At 42.2% G+C, this 14276-nt stretch overlaps 1 protein-coding gene and 1 non-coding gene across 2 annotated transcripts; one reads left to right on the top strand and one right to left on the bottom strand.

The window, feature by feature from the left end:
• Window positions 1-327: 327 nt before the first annotated feature.
• Window positions 328-9113, bottom strand: LOC119921446 (olfactory receptor 6B3-like). Its single transcript, XM_038741664.1, is given in 8 exon segments — window positions 328-469; window positions 2424-2519; window positions 2617-2840; window positions 2842-3624; window positions 3729-3873; window positions 5890-6028; window positions 6890-7066; window positions 9035-9113. Coding segments are annotated over 8 exon segments (1785 nt in total).
• Window positions 9114-10114: 1001 nt separating this feature from the next.
• Window positions 10115-10252, top strand: LOC119921516. Its single transcript, XR_005448550.1, has one exon. It is a non-coding gene; the product is annotated as a small nucleolar RNA SNORA7 (small nucleolar RNA).
• The last annotated feature ends 4024 nt before the right edge of the window (window positions 10253-14276 follow it).

Below are 14276 nucleotides of genomic sequence, written 5' to 3'. Positions count from 1 at the left end.
TCTATTTATTTATTTATCTTACTTGTACCTATGTATTCTATTTACTTTATTTTGTTAGTATGTTTGGTTTTGTTCTCTGTCTCCCTCTTTTAGACTGTGAGCCCAATGTTGGGTAGGGACTGTCTCTATATGTTGCCAGCTTGTACTTCCCAAGCGCTTAGTACAGTGCTCTGCACACAGTAAGTGCTCAATAAATACGATTGATTGATTGATTGATTGCTGTTCAGGAATTAAGTCCCATCTGGTGGACTCGGATAAGGAGACATCTGATTCAACCAGTTTAGACTAGACTGGGAAATTATTAAGGCTTAATATGAACATATTGATCTAGAAAGTAGACTGATATAAGATTTTCTTTCTAATTGCATATAAGCAAGGGGGACCAGAAGGTGTCCAAAGCTTATTGGAGAAATTCAAGTAGCCTATGAAGGTGTTGTGTGCTGTTATAGGCTTAATTTTGTACCTCTGACTGGGAGCAGATAACAGGATTATTTAGCCAAATGCATTTGTGTATTAATTTCTGTTGGAAAAGTATAGAAAAATATTTGTCCAGTTAAATGTTGACATGATGAACATTTACAAACTATAATATTTAATTATACAGCAACAAAAATATAATTTGAGAAAGAAATGGATGACGATTGCATCTAAAAGTGGTTATTTGTTTTGTTTCCTTGCAGTTATTATATTAATTACACAAAAAAGCCAGGTTGACAAATGCCAGTGGTCTTTCGAACTTGGTGTTCTCTCCCACACAGTGGCTCCAAAAGGTACCTGGAGGAATAGATTCTGGACTATGAACTCAGTGTGGGCAGGGAATGTGTCTACCAACTCTCTTATATATTCTTCTCCCAAGTTCCTAGTACAATACTCTGCACATAGTTAACACTTGATAAATATATTTGACTGTTTGGAAAATAACAATGATTGCTTCTTTTTTATTTACCCAAATGGATTGTCATTCCAACATCTAATATCTCTCCTAATAATTTCTCCAGACCAAGCCCATGAATCTGTAGAAATCCTTGTTGAGCCCTCAATCACCTGTAAATTTTTCCATTGACGTCACTGATTTTCACTTGTCTAGGAATTAACAACTTCAACTTCATTGAATATCCTTTATTTTTAATGTTTCAGTATTTTAATGGTATTTGTTAAGCACTATAAGTCAGGCACTGAACTATGCACTAGGGTAGAAGCAAGCTAATCAGTTTGGGCTCCGTTCATATCCCACATGGGGGTGACAATCTTAATCCCCATTTTACAGATGAGGTAACTGAGGCATAGAGAAGGTAAGTGACTTGTCCAAGAACACGCAGAGGACAAGTATATGATCAATAACAATGTCATATTCAACTCTGCCCTCACCCTTGACAATTTTTATCAATTTCAAACATGCTCCCTTATTAGCATTCATCTTTATATACTGAAGTGTTCTTGTTGTGAGATTATGTTCCTATAATAAGAATGCTCTAAACCCTGGGGCAGACACAAGACAATCAAGCTAACCTGCCCCACACGGGACTCACATCCTAAGAGGTAGGCAGGACAGACCCTAGATGCTGCTGTTTAGGAACAGAAATCACCCATAAATATTGGAGTCAGAAGCAGAAGATCCCTTTTGGGCTTGGGAGTCAAATGGACCACAGTTCTAATCCCAACTCTGCCACTTGTCTGTTGTGCGACCGTCGGCAAATCACTTAACTTCTCTGTGCCTCAGTTACCTCATCTGCAAAATGGGGAATAAAACTGTGAACTCTACGAGGGACAGGGACTGCATCCAACCTGTTAACCTTGTGTCCACCCAGCACTTAGAACATTGCTTAGCACTTAGTAAGTGTTAAACAAATTCCATTATCATTATCATCATCATCATCATTATATAGAACATGCAGAAGAAGGTCAGGGAACTAATAAGGAGCATAGCGGTTGGAGGAAATCATCTTGAGTGGGGGCTAATCTAGAAGACAAGGAATTTTACAAGAAAAGGCTTATGCAACACACCTCTGTTGCCTTCATTCAATAAGACTGTCCCCAACATTATGTCACATAATATGTTGTCTGCCTGAGGTCCCACTAAATGGATTTCACAGTGAAGTCATTCAAAGCCAAGGATTTGCTTCTTGGACTTTCTGGGGTGAAGGATGCCATGAGGAGGGGGCAGTGGGGAATTCCCTGGACCAACTGTTCCCCCCATTCTTGGATCTTCCTATTGGAGGTTTGGGATATTCTGGGTTCTTACGAACAGCCATGGACACAAGGCTGAGGAGATGGGGGCTCTGACCTGAGGGTCCTTGCTGGTGTTCTCCTTTCAAGGACCGGATGAAGTGATGAGGATGCCCCAGCTCCCCGCTGCTTTGAGCCAGGGGAGATCAGCAGGGTGGGAGCTGGTCCTAAGGTCATTTTAACCCTGCTTGAGCCACCCTGGAGGGACCAGGGGTAGCACCTGGTGGTGCTGGTGGTGGCGGGACTTGGACCACACCAGCAGGAGCTCCAGAAGAGACCGACGGAGAGAAGGCCTACAGTGAGGACCAGAGGGAGGTAGGAGGCCAAACAGAGAGTCTGGACTTCAAGTCCTGGACCAGAGCCCTCTTCCCACATCTCCTTCCTGATGACCTCCCCTTCGTTCTCCAGCTAGTGATGTCTGCCTGTTGTCCTGCTTTCAGCCACATCATTATAGGACACAGATGAATCATTCTGCTCAAAGCATTTTTCACCTCTATACTTCTCAGGCTGTAGATAAGGGTGTTCAACATGGGGACCACGATGGTGTAGAAAACAGAAGCCACCTGGTCCTTATACAGGGAGTAAGATTTACGTGGCTTTAGGTATGTAAAGATTTAGAGTCCCATAGAAGATGATGACTCCCGTGAGGTGGGAAGCACAGGTGGAGAAAGCTTTTTCTCTTTTTACAGTGGAGATGATCTTCAAAATGGCAGAGATAATAGCCATGTAAGGGACTGTAATCATTATCAGAGACTTTGCAAGGGTGGAGACAGCTAAGATAAAGATCATCATTTCCGTGTTGTGTGTGTCAGCACAGGACAGAAACAAGATTGGTGAGGCATCACAAAAAAAATGTTGAATTACATTTGAGTTGAAAAATAGCAACCTAGCTATGAACAGAAGAACTATCAGGGAGTTTGTAAAAGCAACTCCATGTGACCCAACCATAAGCCACATGCATACTCTTGTGGACATAACAGAGGAATAAAACAGTGGGTTACAGATAGCTACATAACAATCGTATGCCATTGAAGAGTGGAGAAAGCATTCTGTTCCTGCTAAAGAAATGAAAAAATACTTCTGGGCAAAGCAGCCAATGAATGGGATTTTCTTTCTGGATGTTAATACATTCTCCAAGGTTTTAGGAGTAATGGCTGTGGAGTAACTCAGATCAACAAAAGACAAACCACACAGGAAAAAATACATGTGTCTGTGAAGCTGGGAGTCTTTCTGGATTATCAGGATCAGCCCTATGTTCCCCACCACAGAAATCATATAGATAGAAAGAAACCCCATGAAAAGGACCAGCTGGGCTATTAGAGAATCTGTCAGGCCCATGAGAATGAGTCGGCCATTCCAGTATCGTTTCCTGTAGTCAATGGCTTCAGCATCTCTCCTCTACTGAGAAATGAATATTGAAATTCAGGAGGAAAATATTCCTACAGTTTGGGGGATATTAGAAGAATTAATAAAGAAACATACTTAGGGAAGGATACTGCTACTTGATCACATTTGGTCGATATCTGTGCTTGGAAATAGAGGGAAGTCAGAGAAGCCCAAGTTTTCCCTTTCAGGCAACAGTGATGGGAGAAGTTTGTGTTCACTTTGAATGGAGAAAGCTTTCGATCCTGCAGAGTCACTGAACAACTACATAGAATTAAAATGATGTTGCAATAACTAAATTTTCTCTCACCTATTCCCACGGTTCTGATAATACAGGGAGTTCAGCACCTATAAAGGGATTCTGCGTGTGTGTGTGTGTGTGTGTGTGTGTGTGTGTGTGTGTGTGCGCGCGCGCATGTGTGTGTGCTTGGGTGTAAGGGGGACAGAAGATGGCCATGGGAGCAAGCATAGCCTAGTGGACTGAACATGGACATGGGAGTCAGAAGGACCTGAGTTCTAATCCTGGCTCCATCACTCGCCTGCTGTGTGACCTTGGGTAAGTCTCTTAACCTCTCTGTACCTCATTTACCTTACCTGTAAAATGGGGATTAAGACTGTGAGCCCCATGTGGGACAGGAACTGTGTCCAACCTGATTAGCTTGTATCTACCCCAGCTTAGAACAGTGCTTGACATATAGTATTAAACAAATATTATTATTATTACCCAACCTGTGAACGTCTACTCTTTCAAAAGGATTAGAATGTGATTCTTCCCCCTATTTCCTCTTCTGACTTTTTCTGGTTTCTCATTTTTCAACAGGTTTCAACCTATGTTAAAAAAAAATGATAATTATTTATTAAGCATTTGCTATGTTCAAAGTGCTGGGGTAGATGCAATACAGTTGGATGGGACCCAGTCCATGTCCCACATGAGGATCACAGTCCAAGCTGGAGGGAAGACAGGTATTTCATCCCCATTTTACAGATGGGAAAATTCATGTATAAAGAAGTTAATTAACTCTCCCAAGTTCACAAGGCGACAAGTGATGAAGCTACTGTCTACTGACATTCAGTAAAATGCTGTTATCTCTAGATGGCTAGCTTCAGGTATATAGGAAACACCTCAAGCATGAGTTTAGGAGAGTGGAGAGTATGCCCCAAAGAATCCTGGGAAGACCATCTGTACAGCCCTGACACCATTTTGTCACTGATTCCTTGCTATTTTGAGGCCCGGTTACAGGAATTCCACACAAGTGCTGAATGCAAACTCTATCTTCGATGAATGTAGGCTGGCGTTACATCCCTATTCTCCCTTCTCAAGTCTCAGCACAACTTCCATTATAACAGCAGAGCTGGAGGGACCTATCTCCTGTAGATATATACATATCTTTAAATTATATATAATGAATCATTTATTTATACTTATGTCTGTCTCCCATTCTAGACTGTAGGCTCATTGTGGGCAGGCTATGTGTCAAACAACGCAGTTGAATTGTACTCTCCCAAGCACTTAGTATAGTGCTCTATACACAGTAAGCTCTCAATAAATACCACTGATAATGATGATGATCATGTCATTTGTATTATTGTAAACTCTGAAGTTCACTCTGGAAATTTCAGTTGAGCCTTTAAAAAATGACAATTTATAAATCACATATATGGCTTTAACTTGCAAAAATCTCTTCAGTGAAGCTGATTTCTTTTTCCTTCTTCATCAAATTTTCGATTTACTGAAGTCAAATTTGTTCTTGTATTTAAATGAATTAGAGAGGATATATTATGATGAAACTTTGAGGGGTTCAACTTTAATTTAGATTTTGATTGCCATTTCAAGAATGTTTACAAACCTCCAAGAGCCTAGCTATTATGGAAACTTTCCAGGACACCAATAGACAATCATACAGCTTTTACTACAAAATTGTAACTAGGCAAAGACATAATCACTTACCCTTCATAGTGGTTGCCAATTCTGATTAGGCGATATGAGAAAGTTAAGGAAAGGGTCTACTTGAAATTCCAACTATCCTTACTCAGTGGGATCGTTCCGAAAGGAGAATGAGTATAAAAAATGCCATATATTAAAGGAAATTTTGTTGTTCTTTAAAAAGAGAAGGATGCCTTCAGAAGGTGTTTTTAAGTTTACTCATTACGTTATAATATCGGATTGTTGCCTACTTGTGAGCATTGAATTATCATTGTGGGGTTAAAGAAAATGCATCCCTCCAAGAACCAGGTTATTCAGAGGAAGTTGATAACTTTCCCCAAGAAACCTCTCTCTACCAGTTTGCCATTGCAGATTTTCCTTCACTACAAAATGGATTTAGTTCCCAAGAAATATCAGAGCCCTCTGATTTAAATCTTTTCTCATCTGATTTAATTTCAGTCATAAATTTTTCATGTGTTTTCCTATCCTCTATCCCTGGGCAAAGAAAATATTCAGATCAAATCCAGAAAAGCACTAGCCATTTCCAAGAAAAGATCACAACAGCACTATTTATAGGGATTCTGGGCAGTGTCAGGTTCTGATCTATTCAACACAGTGCTGACAGCCTCTCCCTCACTTGAACCTCAGAGCATCTCTCCACCAGAAAGTTAATAACCAAACAATCCTTGTTTCTCTTTTGGGAGGAAGGGATTAAATTGGTCACACGGGTCATTTTCTAAGTGAGGTTATGAGAGAGTTTTTTAAAGACAAAAGTTCAGAGCGAGATAAACCCAAGTGCACTCTGTTTCTCCATAATGTGTGATTTCTCTAAGTGTTTTGAATAGGACACTATTGGGAAATTTGGTGATGGTCTTCACATAAATTAATCAATTTAGAGGAAACATGATCTATTGGATAAAATAGATAAACCCCAAGTGTGGCAACAGGTTTGAGACATAAACTATCATGTGATTGTTCTTTGTTGTAAAGTTCTATAAGCTTGTAATGTCTGCATTAGAGCAGAAATGAAGGTTTTTATTTTTTCATGATATTTGTTAAGAATTTACTATCTGCCAGGCACTGTACTGAGTGCAGAGGTGGATATAAGCTACAAGTTAATTAGGTTGTACACAGTCCCTGTCCCATTTGGGACTCACAGTTTTCATCACAATTTTACAGATGAGGTAACTGAAGCAGAGAAGTAAAATGACTTGCCCAAGATCACATAGCACACGTGGCAGAGCCGGGATTAGGACCCACGTCCTTCTAACCCCCTGGCCTGTGCTCTAGCCACACAGCTGTGCTGCTTCTCGTGGTTTGCATGACTGACCTTGATTCCTTTCTTTCAAAATTGACCCTGTAAATGGTCTTCAATTAACCATGCAAAGGCTTTTTTGATTTTGTAAATCACGAAGACCTGGGAGTCATCCTTCTCAAGTTTGGCTTTCCCAAATTTGTTATCAATCATATGGTCACACTCTGTTGGAACGGCAGTCAGAGTTCTGGATAAAAGCTGTTTAAGGACACCCTTTGCTGTCACAAATAGCGTTAACTATTTCACCAATGCTTTTCACCATAATGTTCACAGTGTTGCTGACTGACACTAAGTGTGGAATTTGGAAGCTACATACAAATTTCCTAGGAGGTGGACTCCTGAATTTGCAGGGCCTTTATGCAAAGACAGTGATTGCAAAGACTCTCACTGATGAAACTCTAAATGCTCTGGGCTGACAGCCTGAAAAAGACTGACATCATACTTCAATCAAGGTCCAGTTTCCTAACTTCTGTTCGAAATGCTATCCATTGATGGCGGGCAGCTTAATTCTGCTCCCTGAGGTGCAGGCTTTCGTCAAATGCTGTTCAGAGTGGCCAAGTGAAAAGAGCAAAAGAGCCTGAGAATCAGACAACGTTCTAATCACAGTTCTGCCACTTGCCTGCTGTATACGTGTCTGCAGTGTGACCTTGGGCAAGTCACTTCACTTCTATGGGCCTCAGCTACCTCATCTGGAAAATGGGGAGTGAGATGTGAGCCCCAACTGGGACAGAGATGGTGTCCAACCCTACTTGCTTGTATACACTTCAGTGCTTAGTATGGTACCTGGAACATAATAAGAGCTTAGCACATACTACTCCATCTCGGGGTCACATCTGGAGAGTTTCTACTACTCTACCAGTCTCAACTATGGGAGGGAGTGTCATGTAGAGCTATATCCATTTCATTCCTAGCTTGGGCAATGGCTAGTGAGTGGAAGACGATCTGCTACAAGTCAAATCTCACTGTGCTGGGTAGCAGCGGCATAGGAGAGAGTTGAGAGCAGAGACTCGAGTTTACTGCATGGAAGGAGGCAATGTTAAACAACTTCTGGATTTTTACCAAGAAAACTCTATGGATCCACCAGAACGATTGTAGATGGAGGTGGGTCATTCTGAGAGAGAGGTGTCCATGGGATCGCTAAGGGTCAGAGATGACTCGACAGCATAAAACAAGACAATCACATACCACAATTATTATTATTATTACCTTACATTGTAAACTCCTTGAGGGACAGGATCTTGTCTACGAACTAGATTGAACTGTACTCTTCCAAGCACTTAGTAGAGTGCTCTACTCACAGTAAGCACTTAATAAATATCATTGATTAACTTCTCTATACCTGTTTCCTCATTTGTAAAATGGGGATCCAATAACTATTCTCCCTCACCCTTAGAATGTGAGTTCCACAGGGGACAGGGGCAGGGTTTGACCTGAATACCTTGTATCTACCCCAGCACTTAGCACAGTGCTTAACAATAATAAGAATAATAATGGTGTTTGCTATTATTATTATCATTATTATTACCATCTATCTACCCCAGTGCTTAGCACAGTGCTTGGTCCAACGTAAGTGCTTAACAAATATGCAGCTATCATTGTTGATGGCAATGTTTCTAGATGCATAGGATTGACCTGTTCAACATTTGGAGTGTTGCACTTGTATTTGCAACCTTCATTCATGCATCCTCAGACCAACAGCACTTATATGCATAGCTGTAATTTGTTTATTCATATTAATGTCTGTCTCTTCCTGTAGAATGTAAGCTCGTTGTGAGCAGGGAACATATCTACCAATTCTGTTGTATTGTAGTCACCCAAGCACTTAGTATAGTGCTCTGCATGCAGTAAGTGCTCAATAAATACTATTGATTGATTGACAGATTGATTGGAACATTAGCTCTGGAAAGAAAGGGATATCAGCAAAGATGTGATATCTGAGGTGCTATTGTTAACACAATATTGTTGGACTGTAAACTCCTCTAGTCTTTAAGCTCACTGTGGGCAGGGAATGTGTCTGTTTTTTGTTACATTGCACTCTCCCAAGCACTTAGTACAGGGTTCTGCACACACTAAGTGCTTAATAAATACAACTGAGTGATTCAATCAATAAGACTATGAAGAGGGGACACCACCTGGACAGTATATACAGCGACTTCATCAATTCTGTTTGCACTGAGGCAAATTACCAGCAGAGACTGACAAGAACGCATCCCACACTCCAATTTCGTACACTGTTGTGGAATCATAAGTGGCCAAATAGTCCATATTCAAAACAATGTACAGAGAAGTAGCAAGCTCTCCAAATAAGGAGAGATTTTCCAAGCAGAAGAATTTAATGATTACGGGAGGGTGGTTCAATTCAATATTTGTTTAGCATTCTGGGACAAGTGTCCCTGTAGAAAAGAGTTTTCTCTTCACTGCTCTCAGAAGAGCATTTTTATTATCTTTCTTCTTCAGGCTGTAGAGCAAAGGATTCAGGATGGGAATGACTTCACTGTAAACCGCAGAAGCTCCTTAATCATTCTGGCAGGTAAGTGATATTATCTGGGTGTGGGTACGTGAAGAAACAGGGTCCCTTACAATACTGTCACCCCATGAGTGGGAGGTGAAAGTGAAAAGACTTTATGTTGGGCATCAGTGGAAGAGATTGTTGGGAAGGCAGAGAGAGTAGAGCTATAAGAGATGGAGAAGATATTAGTTAAGCCCTATTTTTCCATTGTATTCATTCATTCACTCAGTCGTATTTATCAAGTGCTTACTGCATGCAGAGCACTGTACTAAGTGGTTGGAAAGTACAATTCAGCAACAGAGAAAATCACTGCCTAAAAATGGGCTCACAGTCTAGAAGGGGGGAAAATGACATCAAAACAAGTAAACAGGCAACAATATCATCAATACAAATAAATAAAATTATAGATATATATGCATCATTATTGAAATAAATAGAATAATAAATATGTACATATACAAGTATGTACAAGTGCTGTGGGGCAGGGGGGTAGAGGAGAAGGAGAAAGTCAGGGTGATGGGGACGGGAGGAGACACAGAGGAAAAGGGGACCTTAGTCTGGGAGGATTTTAGGCTCTTTGTAGGCTCTTAAGTACGGTTGTGTCAAGAGTGTGATGATTTCATAACAAAAGTGATGAATAGCAAAGTAAGAGAGCATTAGCCACTGAGATTAAGGAGTTGGTGAATTCGATTCGGTGAGATGGGGTTCAGCCATTTGGGACACAATGCCTGGAAAAAGCAGTGGGCTACAGATGGCTCACCTCTCAGGGTCACACCTGAAGAGTTTCCAGTACTCTACCAGTCTCAACTATGGGAGGGAGAGTCAAACAGAGGCATATCCATTCCATTACTAGCTTTGGCAGTGGCTAGCGAGTGGAAGGCAATCTGCTACAAGTCAAAACTTACCTGTACTAGGAAGGAGAGGCATGGGAGGAGAGTTGACAGTGGAGACTCAGGTTTACTGCACGGAAGTAGGCAGAGGTAAACCGCATCCGTATTTTTACCAGGCAAACTCTATGGATATACTACCAGAACGATTGCAGGTGGAGGTAAGGTGTTCTGGGAAAGATGTGTCCATGGCGTCGTTATGGGTCGGACATGACTTGACAGCATAAGACAACAATGAATGGCTACACAACAGTCAGAGCACATCGAGTCCAGGAGGAAGCACTCGTTACAGACTAAGCCAAGAGTTAAGTACTTATGGCCAAAAAACCCAGTGTAGACAATGGTTTTCTATTTGAATAAGAAACTGATTAGGGTCTGGACAATGTTAGAGGAAGCAAGGATATTGATGAATGCCAAGTTGCTGATTATAAGTGCCTTGTAACTAGAGAACGGGTCACTTCTTTATTCTATATTTTCCAAAGACCTCATACAGTGCACCTCACCATGTGGGCCCTCAATAAGTGCTACCTCAGAAGCAATGTGATTTAGTGGAAAGAGTTCGGACTTGGGAGTCAGAGGTATTGGGTTCTAATCCCAGCTCTGTCACTTGTCAGCTGTGTGACTTTGGGCAAGTCACTTAACTTCTTTTTGCCTCAGTTACCTCATCTGTAAAATGGGCATTAAGACTGTGAGCCTCAGTTGGTAAAACCTGATTACTTTGTATCTACTTACAACACTGCTTGGCACATAGTAAACACTTAAAAAAACTATTATTCTTATACCAGTCCTCCTCCTCCATCTTCTTCTCCTCCTTTTCATCATTCTCCTTCTCCTCCTCCTCCTCCAACCCCATTTTGCTTGTTCTCCTTTCCTCCTGATCCCATTCCCTCTCATCTTATGAAATCTCTCGCTCCGTCCCTCCTCCCCTCCTTAACTTCCATCTTCAACCGCTCACTCTCCACTGGTTCCTTCCCCTCTGCCGTCAAACATGCCCACATCTCTCCCATCCTAAAAAGCCCCTATCTTAACCCCACCTCACCTTCTAGTTATCCCCCTATCTCCCTCCTACCATTCCTTCCCAAACTCCTTTAACGAGTCGTCTACACGCACTATCTCGAATTCCTCAATGCCAACTCTCTCCTCGACTCCCTCTAATCTGGCTTCCGTCCCCTACATTCCACGGAAACTGCCCTCTCAAAGGTCACCAATGTCCCCCTGCTTGTCAAATCCAACGGCTCCAAATCTCTAAACCTCCTCGACCTCTCAGCTGCCTTCGACACTGTGGACCACCCTCTTCTCCTCAACACGCTATCCTACCTTGGCTTCACAGACTCTGTCCTCTCCAGGTTCTCCTCTTATCTCTTCGGCTGTTCATTCTCAGTTAATTTGCGGGCTCCTCCTCCCCCTCCCATCCCCTTACTGTAGGGGTTCCTCAAGGGTCAGTTCTTGGTCCCTTGTGTTCTCTATCTACACTCACTCCCTGGGTGAACTCATTTGCTCCCACGGCTTTAACTATCATCTCTACTCTAACGACACCCAAATCTACATCTCTGCCCATGCACTCTCTCCCTCCCTTCAGGCTCGTGTCACCTCCTGCTTTCAAGACATCTCCATCTGGATGTCTACCCGCCATCTAAAACTCAATATGTCTAAGACTGAACTCCTTATCTTCCCTCTCATGCCCTGCCCTCTCCCTGACTTTCCCATCACTGTGGATGGCACTACCATCCTTTCCGTCTCACAAGCCTGCAACCTTGGTGTCATCCTCGACTCTGCTCTCTCGTTCACCCCTCACATCCAATCTGTCACCAAAACCTGCCGGTCTCACCTATGCAACATCGCCAAGATCCGCCCTTTCCTCTCCATCCAAACTGCTACCCTGTTGGTTCAATCTCTCATCCTATCCCGACTGGTTTACTGCATTATCCTCCTCTCTGATCTCCCATCCTACTGTCTCTCCGCACTTCAATCTGTACTTCATGCTGCTGCCTGGATCATATTTGTGCAGAAATGCTCTGGGCATGTTACTCCCCTCCTTAAAAATCTCCAGTGGCTACCAATCAACCTATGCATCAGGTAAAAACTCCTCACTCTCGGCTTCAAGCTCTCCATCACCTCGCCCCCTCCTACCTTACCTCCCTTCTTTCCTTCTACAGCCCAGCCCACAACCTCCACTCCTCTGCTGCTCACTTCCTCACTGTGCCTCATTCTCACCTGTCCCGCCGTCGAATCCTGGCCCACGTCCTCCTCCTGGCCTGGAATGCCCTCTCTCCGCACATCCACCAAGCTAGCTCTCTTCTGCCTTTCAAAGCCCTACTGAGAGCTCACGTCTTCCAGGAGGCCTTCCCAAACTGAGCCCCCTGCTTCCTTTCCCCCTCCTCCCCTTCCCCATCCCCCCGCCTTACCTCCTTCCCCTCCCCACAGCACCTGTTCATATGTTTGTACAAATTTATTACTCTATTTATTATATTTGTACATATTTACTAATCAATTTATTTTATTTTGTTAATATGTTTTGTTTTGTTGTCTGCCTCCCTTCTAGACTGTGAGCCCACTGTTGGGTAGGGACCGTCTCTATATGTTACCAACTTGTACTTCCCAAGCACTTAGTACCGTGCTCTGCACATAGTAAGCACTCAATAAATACGATTGAATGAATGAATGAATGAATGAATCCTGCTTTTCCTCTCCTTCTCCTCCTCCTCCTCTTGTCCTACTGCTGATGAGAAAAAGGTGCATGAGTTTGTGAAGATGTTAATCGGTTCTGATTATGATGATCACTACGTAACTCTCCATAATTTTAAAAAGATGAATAGAAGCATTCTAAAGAGGATGCCTTGCAGTTCAGATTGTTTTTCAAATCCCGAAAGAGTGAATGTTTCAGCATCAGTCATAATTTCCCCAACCATGTATCTCTATTCAATTTTATGCCTAATCTTCTGAATGAAGAAAGGCCAGGGGAAAATTGTTATGCAATTCCCAGAAAGGAACTCTTAAAAGCACAACCGCTATGAAGAAAAAATAAATTCAGTGATAAGTACCTTACTAACAACATTGAGGAGAGAATAGCTATGTCATCTGCAGGTCTCTAATCCCTTTTTGTGGCTTTTTAGGCCAGTGGATACTGAGGGGGGGGGGGGGTTGGAAGTGCAGTGACATTTTCCCCTATGGAGGTTCCTATCTGTTGCTAAGCCAGCTGCATTGCAGATTCACACTGCCTGCTGCTATTTTAAAAATTGCTAATAATCCTATGGATGCCAATTAAAATGTTTAAAGCCCAATTGATTCTCCTCAGGATAATGCAGAATAAAAATGAAGTAGGCTCTAGTGGAAAGAAAATAGGCCTGAAAGTCAGGAGACATACGTTCTATTTCCATCCCCCTGCTACTGACTTCCTCTGGCTAATGGATATGACAATACTCATTCCCTTTTTGTGGGATTATAAGAATAAAATCAGAAGAATTATGGCCTAGTAAAACGAGAAAACGTCTGAAAGTCAGAGGACATGGGTTCTAATCCAGACTCTGCTGCTTATCTGCCATGTGATGTTGGGCAAGTAAGTTAACTTCTCTGTATTTCTGTTTCCTCATCTGTAAAATGGGGAGTCAGTCCTACACCCTCCTCCTTAGACTGTGAATCCCACATTGGACCACAGGGATTGTGTCCAACCTGATTACCTTGTATCTATCCCTGTGCTTCTTACAGTGCTTGGCACAAAGTAAGCGCTTAACAAGAGCCATAAAAAAATGGAAATGGACTGTGCAAACCCAAGGCCTTGGGGAGTTGATATTAAGCGTAATTTGGCTAGCTCAGAGTGATGTAATGTAAATTGACTGAAAATATCTTCACCCCTGCCTTGTATTAAAATATATAGGTGATTCTATCCAAATGATCAGGCTGATTGTATAACAATTTGTGTTTTGTAGACTTGGCCCAGTGGTGTTAAACTGAGCATGTCACCCTCTCCCAGTGGCTTCTCAGAGATTCTCTTTGGAGCTGCTTTTAGTGCAGTTATTCATTTATTTCGGTATT

Source organism: Tachyglossus aculeatus (assembly GCF_015852505.1).
Source record: "Tachyglossus aculeatus isolate mTacAcu1 chromosome 12 unlocalized genomic scaffold, mTacAcu1.pri SUPER_6_unloc_2, whole genome shotgun sequence".
Classification (NCBI taxonomy): Eukaryota; Metazoa; Chordata; class Mammalia; order Monotremata; family Tachyglossidae; genus Tachyglossus; species Tachyglossus aculeatus.
The sequence above is the reverse complement of the archived record's forward strand: the minus strand, read 5'-3'. Positions and strand labels throughout refer to the sequence as shown.